Source organism: Orycteropus afer, unplaced genomic scaffold (genome assembly GCF_000298275.1).
Source record: "Orycteropus afer afer isolate SDZICR_OR568_19922 unplaced genomic scaffold, OryAfe1.0 scaffold00048, whole genome shotgun sequence".
Taxonomy (NCBI): Eukaryota; Metazoa; Chordata; class Mammalia; order Tubulidentata; family Orycteropodidae; genus Orycteropus; species Orycteropus afer.
The window spans coordinates 14510538-14519749 of record NW_006921635.1 but is presented as its reverse complement, the minus strand read 5'-3'; the positions used below and the strand labels follow the sequence as shown (position 1 = coordinate 14519749).

Here is a 9212-nt window from a genome sequence, read left to right as displayed (position 1 = left end):
GATCACATGGTGTACCAGTCACTTGGACTAATTGTTTCCATGTGTCTTTGATTTTCTTCATTCTTCTTTGCTCTGGATGAGGAGAGACACATCATTGTATCTAGATGGTCACTTGCAAGCTTTTAAGATCCCAATCACTACTCCCCAAATTAGGATGTGAAACAATGTTTTGTGTAGTATGTTATGCCAATTGAGCTTGATGTCCCCTGCGACTATGGTCACAAACCCACAGGTCTAACTACTCACTCCCTCTGCGTTGCTGACTATGACCAAGAAGTGACTACAACCTTGTCCCTTGTTCAACTCTGCAATATGTTTTAAAATAACTTTTTGTTAGGATTTGAGTGAAAGTTTACAGAACAAATTGGTTTCCCATTCAACAATTCATACATTTTTTAAGATTGATCACAATCCCCACAATGCAACAGCACTCTTCCAACTTTTTCCCTGTGTCTCCCATTTCCATGCCTCCTTTCCTATCCCTTCCTGCCTTTTGAAGGCGCTCTGGTGGCATAATGTTTAAGGCATTTGACTGCTAACCAGAAGGTTGGTGGTTCAAACCCATCAGCCACTCCACGGAAGGAAGATTGGGCAATCTACTTCCGTAAAGATTTACTGTCTTGGAAACCCAAAGGGGGTTGCTATGAGTTGGAATTGACTCAGTGGCAGTGAATTTGGTTTGGTTTGGCTTGCCTTCTGAGCTTTATGTCTGGACAAATGCTGCCCTTTTGATCTCCTGTAGATGAGTGTTCTAAGGAGTACGTGTTACTGTTCACCTTATAGGACAGTCATCATTTGGCGGAAAGTCACGCAGGTGAATTTGGTTCCAGGCTTAAAGGGTGGCTAAGGTCATAGACTTGAGGGTTCCACCAGTCTCTATCAGACCAGTAAGCATGGTCTTCTTTAATGATTTTGAGTTTTCCATATTTTTCTCCCACTCTAACCAGGACTTCCTATTGTGATCCCTTTAAGAGCAGTCAGCAGTGGTAGCTGGGTACCATCTAGTTCTTCTGGTCTCAGAGTCATGGAGACTGGGGTTCTCATAGTCCATTAGTTCTTTAGACTAATTAATTCCTTGTGTCTTTGATTTTCTTTATTCTTCTTCACTGCAGATGGGGTGAGACCAATAGTTGCATCTTAGATGATCACCCATAACCTTTTTTTTAAAAAAATTTTTATTGTGATTTGGGTGAAAGTTTACAGAGCAAATTCACTTTACATACAGCAGTGCACATCCACTTTGTCTCATGACATTGACTGCAATTTCCCACAATGCAACAGCTCCCCTCCCACTTCCTCCCCACACTCACAGCTTTTTAAGACCCCAGTCACTGCTCACCAAAGTAAGATGCAGAATCTTGTCTCTGTGGACTGTGTTATGCCAATTATTTTTTATTTTAAAAACTGATTTTTGTTGTTGTTGTTACTGAGAATATGCCTAGCAAAATGTACACCAATTCAAAATTCCTCCACGTACAATTCAGTGATGTTGTTTGACCATTACTTTTTCTGAATTTTTCCTCCACTGGTAACATAAACTCACGGCACTCTAAGTTTCCTATCTAACCTTTTGTCAACCCTGCAAATACTTATTAAATGCATACAAAGTAAGAGACACCAGGCTGGTGCTGGGGATATAGAAATAAATAGTGAAGGAAGACAGAAGATAAGCACTTGAAAAAATCATGAGATAAATTCAGATAATGCCAGTCAGCCACTAGGAGGGGGCAGCCGGCTGACAGGATGGAGGTTGTCCTTGAGGGGCGAAGGGCTCCTGTTAGGGGTACCTCTAGCAAGAGGTGACATTAGAGCTGAGATGTATACAACCAGAGGGACCCAAGGGTGCAAACGTGGGGGAAGAGAGTTCTAGTGTGAGCAAATGACCAGTGCAAAGGTCCTGTGGTTGGAAGGAGAGTGGTGAGTTTGAGAAACAGCAGAGAGACTGGTATGGTTGGAGCAGAGCATGGAAGATGAGGATGGAGAGAGAGGCAGGGGGCAGGAGACGAGGCTCTTGGTAAAGCATTTGGATTTTATTTTCAGCCAATCAGTGTCACTTCTCTGGGCCCCAGTTTCTTTGTCTGTAAAATAAGAGCCCCTGATAGGACTGAGGTCCTTGGCTGGAGCCCATGGCTTGCACTCAGCTCCTAACTGAAAGGTTGGCAGTTCGAAGCAGGCCTGGTGATCTGCTTCCATAAAGATCATATCGCCAAGAAGACCCTGTGGAACAATTCTCTGTAACACACGGGGTCATCAGGAGTCAGAATTGACTCAGCAGCAGTGAGTCTGGGTTTGGTTTAATAGCACTGACCTCTTAGGGTTCCTGTGAAGTTTAATGTGATGAGGAAGTATGCAACTTCCTTAGCACAGATGGGGTTTGGCACGCAGAAGGCGTTTAACACGTGGGATTGACTGTTACTCTTGATATGAGATGGGGCTGGGGAAGGAGTGGCTCAGAGCCTTCTGCGCGAGCAGAGTCCCCTGCTCTGACCTGTCCCCTTGCCTCAATAGGTTACCCAGGCTTCCAAGCCACGACCTACGCCAGCCGGAGTTACACAGGCCTTGCCCCTGGCTACACCTACCAGTTCCCTGGTAAGTCCTGCTTGGTGTCCCTCCACTGCCAGCATGACCTTGGCTCCCGGGAAGTCTGATATCCTCAGGGCGGTGTCTGGGGGTGCATGGCTGGGGGGTCTGCCTGCTGGAGGCTTGGAAGGAAGGGTAAATCTGAGGAAGGAGCGTCTCCCCTTCTAGTCCCCTTCTCACCCCTTCCCCAGGAGCTGGAGCGGGGGCTTTGTGCGTGGCCCTGCATGGCACATTTCTCTCCCAGGCCATCTCCACCTGCCTCCTGCCTCCCTCTCCTTCCCACCCTACTCTGGAGTTGCCACTTCCACTGAAGAGGGCATTGGGCTAGTGGTGAGGGGACCTCCCTGAGGACTGACACTGAGGCACTTTGACATCAGGATATTTACATTGACCAGAGGTCCTTGAGTGGCTCAGGTGGCTACTAACCTAACCCAGTGGCACCACGGAAGAAAGGCCTGGCTATCTGCTTCCATAAAAATTACAGCCAAGGAAACCCTATGTAGCAGTTCTCATCTGTCTTCGTGAGTCAGAATTGACTCAATAACAAGGGGTTGGGTTTGGTTTATAATAACTAGGTGCTATATGCTGAGCTCTTTCAGGGCCAGTAGAGACCCTCTGAAGCCCTAAATACTGAAAAAAAGAAAGAAAAAAAAAAAGTGATGGCACTCCTCATTTGTAATTCAAAATAAAAATAACACTAGTCCTTAAAATAAGTGGCAGAAAGCCCAGCAAAATTTTGCACTTTCCCATGATGACTATTGAAGCTGTTATCTTTGAAATATCAAAGAACCAAATTCTTACAAAACTTTTTTCTTACTGTTCTTCCTTCTTTTTCAGAGGGTCCCTAAGCACTTGCATCATCTGCCTCTTGGGCTCTCCATTAGGTTGGAATCCTATCTATGCATTTTTTGAAAAATGATATTGGATCTGACTCATAGCATCCCCTCCTGGGGTTTCCGAGGTGGTTTTACTACGGAAGTACGGAAGTAGAATGCCCAATCTTCCTTCCAAGGAGTGGCTGGTGGGTTTGAATTGCCAGCCTTCCGGTTAGCAGTCAAGTGCCTTAGGCGCTATGCCACCAGAGCTCCTTTTTTTTAATTATTATTATTTTATTTTATTGGGTTTTCTGTGAAGGTTTACAAAGTAGTTCAGGTTCCCGCTCAGCAATTTGTACACAGCTTGTTCAGTGACTTTGGTTCCATTCTTCACAATGCGTGAACATTCTCATGATTTCTATTCTGGTGGTTCTGTTTCCGTTCATCTAGTATCCCTGCCTCCTTACAGTCTCATCTTTGTTTTAAAGTCATTGTTGACTGTTTGGCCTCCTATTGGTGATTTCCTTTGTATGCATCTTCTTGTCTCCTCACAGTCATCTCAAATGTGAGGTATGATTTAGTCCTATTTCATGAGGAAACAGGCTCAGAGAGGAGAAATGACTCTCCAAGATAACTCAGCGAGGAAGTAGAGGAGGTGGGAATCGAACCCAAGCCCACCCTGTTTGAGGACCACCACTCTTCATCAATGCTGCCTCCCCAGCTCCCCACACACAAAAAGGGGATTCTGAGAGATGTTTTTGGTACATTTCTAAGCCTTTTATTTCTTTAGTTAGTTTAATTTTTTCTTTTACCTTTTAAACATTTTATTGTAGTAAAAATATGCGTAACACAGCATAGCCCATCTCAACAGCTTTTACATGTACAGTTTGATAACATCGATTACATTTTTCAAGTTGGGGAGCCATTCTCTTTTTTTTTTTCTAAATCATTCCACCACCATTCACAGAAACTCACTGTCCCCTAAGCACAAACCCCCTTTCAATCCTAAGCCTTTTAAGAAATAGCCAGAAGGTTAGGTAGGAGGCTTAGGGGCCAAGAGTTTATGTTAAGGGGGGAGGAAAAATTTGGACCAGGAGGGTGGGAATGGTTGCACAGCTCGTCACTGACTTGTACATGTAGAAATGGTTGAGTTGGTATATGTTCAGCTGTGTATGTTTTCAACAACAACAAAATATTTAAAAAAAAAAAAAAAAAGCAAGCAAGAAAGAAACAGCTAGGCCCAGGACTGCAGCTCTGCCATGTCCAGGGTGTAGGTGGCAACTCCTGGCACACTCTCTCATTCTATGTCTGTCTCCTGCCCTCCTTCCCCTGCCTGCGGGGGACCACGTGTGCTCCCACCCCCAGCTCCTGGGTCCTGTGCATGGCCTGTCCCCCACTCAGTGTCCCTGTGGGTGCATTGTCCCCCCTGGGCCATGCCCCAGGGGCCTCCCCTGCTTCCTCCTAAGCTGTTTTACGTTTTGTTTTAGAATTCCGTGTAGAGCGGACCCCTCTCCCGAGCGCCCCAGTCCTCCCCGAGCTTACAGGTCAGTCGCTCGGATTTCGTGCACCTCACAGGCCACAGGGCGAGAGAGCGAGAGCAGACCCAGGGACCTTCCTGGGGAGAGCTAGCCGGGACCCCTTTCTGCTGCCTGCCGGCCCTCCGGGGGCATTGGGCAGTCCATGTCATACTACCTGGCCCTTAAGGGTGGGACATCAGGCCAGGCCCAGCAGGTGGAGGGAAAGTCACTGATCCATCCACTTGACAAATGAACTAACCGTGTGCCAGGCACACAGTCAGCCCTGGGAGCCAATGGCCTGTAAACCAGGATCTCAAACTCAGAGCAAAGTGGGCCGGGGGCGGGGGGGGCCTGTGCAGTTTGGAGTAGATGTGCCCCTTGGTTCCAGCTGACCCTGCCAGTGCTGTTTGATATCATTTTTCTAGACAAGCCAGAAACCTGGCTTTTGCTCTAGGTATGAAACTTTTAATTATCTTTAAATGTTGGCAACAAGCTCCAAAATTTCACAACACTGTGGGGGCCGAATGAAATATATCTGAGGACCGAATGCAGCCCTTTGGGCATGTAGGAAGAACTTGGCTGGAACCAACTGGAACTTTGTCTTGGGCCAACCCACTCAGCTTTGGAGCTGCGGATGAGGCTGGCGGGGGGGGGTACATGTGCAGATGAGGTGGACTGCAAGGCGTTTCTCTGTTTCACCTGCTTCTCCCCCACCCCCAGACTCTTTCCACCCCCCCACCCCGACAGTGTGTGGAGGATGTGAACATGGCTGTTGCTTTAGATGAGACCTTCCTTCCAAGAGGTGGTCAGGGGTTCTCTTCCCAAAAGTGAGGGAGCAAAGGAGAAATATGGGGGGAAGGAAGGGGAAGGAGGAGAGAGTCCTGGGGTGGGGGTGGCAAGAGGCTCTTCCCTGAGCAGATGAGCATTTGAAAAGCAATTTGGGGGTGAGGGGTCTTTTCCATTCATTCCAGAAATAAAAGATGAAGATCTACTGGGCATGGGACACTCTGCCAGGCCCTGGGGGTACAGCAGTGACAAGATAGAGCCACCTTTGGCTCTCACAGAAGTCTGGAGAGGGAAGCCAGTACTTAATATACAAACAGAATTTCTTTACGGTTGCGATCAGCACTTGCTTGAGGGTGGCATCTCTGATACTGCTCTGTGGAAATGTGTAAATAGACCAAGATACGGAGCCTTGCCCCTGGCCTCAGAGAACTGAGGAAAGACACATCCCCTCTACAGATACCTTGGAGCCCCTGGGTGGTGGAAATGGTTAGTGCACTTGGCTGCTAACCGAGAGAGTGTAGGTATGAATCTCCTAGTGGCACCTTGGAAGAGAGGCCTCGTGGTCTTCTGAACCATCAGCCACTGAAATCCCACAGTGCACGGTTCTGCTTGGACACACGTGGGGCCGCCATGAGTTGGAATCGACCCCATGGCAACTGGTTTCCCGGTCCAGTTGCCTCAGGTCCAGTTCCAGGGCCAGGGTTGCCAAAACAGCGCCAAGGGGTGCACCTTGGCATGGAAGACTGGTGTTCTTGAGAGCTTGCCAAACTCTGAAGCCCCTCTCTCGGCTGGAGTTGCAGCCCCTCAAGGGCTGCAGTAGCTGAGTGAGGCAGTAGGGGGCGCTCATACCTCTGCCCAAGCAATACCCAGCTCCGGCTCAGGGGTTATTTAAGCAGAGGCTACTTCTGTCCCTTCAGCAGACATTTATTCAACACCCACTGTGTACAAGACAAGGCTTTAGATTGCTGTGGGAGGGAAGAGGTAGACAACAAACAGGAAATAGCAAGGCTCTTGTGTCTTAAGAGGGGATCACAGAAAAGGCCCTGAGGGAATGAGCGGGAGTGGTCATTCCTGGCACAGTGGTCAAAGTGGCCCCCAGACACAGTTTACTAAAGGTGTGCTCTCAGGAGAAGTGCAGTGAGGGCAGCAGGAGAAGGCAGCTAAGCAAAGATGAGTCTAGCTTCCTCCTGATCCTTGGGAGCTCCAGGGGGTCAACTGTACCACAGAACAGGGTCTTGTCTTGAGGGGGATGGTAGCCCTTCTGTGCCTGTGGCGGTCAGTCATGGGCGGCAGTCTACTGGAGTCAACATGAGGGACATAGCCTCCCAGGGACCTCTGGGCAAGGTGCCCCCTGTCCTGTAAGGGAATTCTCTGGAGAAGGAAGCAGCTGTAAGGGACGCAGAGCTCAGGGATAGTGCACCTGCCCAATAGACGGGGCTCGGCTAGGCCAGCAGTGTCCACTACAGCCCCCAAAGAGCCCAGGGGTGTGCCTCCGCCCTCTGAGCTTTGGGTGGTTCTAGTGTGCCTCGTGGGTCCAGAGGAGAAACTGAGGCAGAGCTGTTCACTGGGATGCCATCCTCTCTCCCCTCTTTCTCCACCCGTTCCTTGCGTCAGGGTACAAATGGTGGCGTAAGGTAGCTCCTTCTGCCTTGTCCTCCTGAGGTGGGGTAAGAGTGAGGGGGCTCTGCTCCGAGGGTAGGGGTCTCCCTTATCTACCTCTGTCCCATCACCGGCCATGCTCAAATGCCCATACCTTTCCTTTCAGCCATTCCTCTCACTGCTTACGGACCAATGGCGGCAGCGGCGGCAGCGGCGGCTGTGGTTAGAGGAACAGGTGAGGTCTTCTGGGCCGCAGGTCATAAAGGAGGGAGCACGGGGGGCAGAGCGTAGAGAGGAGGGGCTCACCCCTTTCCAGAGGGGCTTCTTATTCATTCGCTCACAAGTGTTAGCTGAGCACCCACTATGTGCTAGGCATTGTGCCTTGGGATCCAGCTAGGACTTGGACTGATGTGACCTCTGCCCTCCAGTACTTACAGGCTGGTGGGGCATCAGGTATTAGAAAAGCAATACTACTAAAGAATGATAACTGCCTTGCTGGGGGAAGTTAGGTGCCAGAGACGCTCATAGCTGGGGCCTCAAGGGAAGCCCAGGGAAGGCTACCAGGAGCCAGGGTCTCTTAACCTCAGACTTGGAGGCAAAAAGGAGGAGGAATAGTGTTCCCAGCAGAGGGAACAGCATGTGCAAAGGCTTAGAGGCCAGTTAGCGTGGGTATAGATTGGGGGATCAGGGAGTTGAGAGAAGGAGATAGGGGGAACCAGGCCTGGGAAGAAGACATCAAACATTTTAGGCAGCAAGGTGACATAGGTCAAGTTGTAGGAAATGCACCCCATGTACAAGGTTGGAAAGGATTGGATAGCGCTGGAGGGGAGAGGTGAGGAGACCAGTGAGGAGGCTGCCAGGTGACTAGAGACAAGAGAAGGAGGGGGCCTGAACTAGCAGTGGTGGGTGGATGGGCTTGGAAGGCTACCCAGGAGGTGGACCTGCAGGACCTGCTGGGGTGTAGGGAAGGGGTCAAGGTCAGGGTGGGTGGGTGGGGCCGTGCGGAGGCAATGAGCACCGGGGCTATCACCGTCTTCTTTCTGGGTTGTCAGGCTCTCACCCCTGGACGATGGCTCCCCCTCCAGGTTCGACTCCCAGCCGCACCGGGGGCTTCCTGGGGACCACCAGCCCCGGCCCCATGGCTGAGCTCTACGGGGCAGCCAACCAGGACTCGGGGGTCAGCAGTTACATCAGTGCCGCCAGCCCCGCCCCCAGCACCGGCTTCGGCCACAGTCTTGGGGTGAGTGGCCGGGCTCTGGGAAGCCCAGAAGTTGAAAGAAAGAGAGACCTCGTCAGTCTGCAGGGCAGAGAAGGGACGAGGGATATGAGTAGAGAAAGAGGATTGTTAAGAGGGGAGAGTGGGAGTTGTCACCCACTCATTGGGCATTTAATAATGGTCCTCTGTGTCCCTGGTATTAGGTGGACATTAGGGATCCTGGGTGACACACAGTCAAGCGCTCAGACACGAGTCAAAAGGTTGGCAGTTCAAATCCACCCAGAACACCGCAGGCAGCAGGCAGCCTGGTCACGTGCTTCTGAAAGGTCACAGCCTTGCAAACCCTGTGGATTTGATGTCTGCCCTCAGGGCGCTATGAGTTAGAACCGACTCAACGGCAGCTTACACCACCAGGAATACCGTGTGGAGGGAACACGCCATCTCTGCCCACGTGGAGCTCAAATTCGAACTTAGGGATCCCCGACTTTTACCAGGGGGCTGGTTATGTACAGATTTCCAGGCCCTACCTGAGAGCTTTTTTGTAGGGCTGGAGAAAGCTCTGTGCTTCACCTCAGGGTTCCTGCGGGAGGGCAGGGGCCCCCCCAGGATTGCTCTCCTTTTCACAGGAATCTAGGAGTGAATTTTTTTCCTTCCCAGGGCCCCTTGATTGCCACAGCTTTCACCAATGGGTACCACTGA

General features: G+C 50.3%; 1 protein-coding gene across 1 annotated transcript in view; it reads left to right on the top strand.

Annotated features, from left to right (window-relative positions):
- Window positions 1-9212, top strand: part of MSI1 (musashi RNA binding protein 1) — a 26193-nt gene extending 16981 nt beyond the window's left edge. The window contains exons 9-12 of the mRNA XM_007938217.1: window positions 2509-2589; window positions 7464-7553; window positions 8350-8537; window positions 9171-9212. Of these exons, the coding sequence (XP_007936408.1) occupies window positions 2509-2589; window positions 7464-7553; window positions 8350-8537; window positions 9171-9212 (401 nt within the window). The remainder of the gene's footprint in view (window positions 1-2508; window positions 2590-7463; window positions 7554-8349; window positions 8538-9170) is intronic.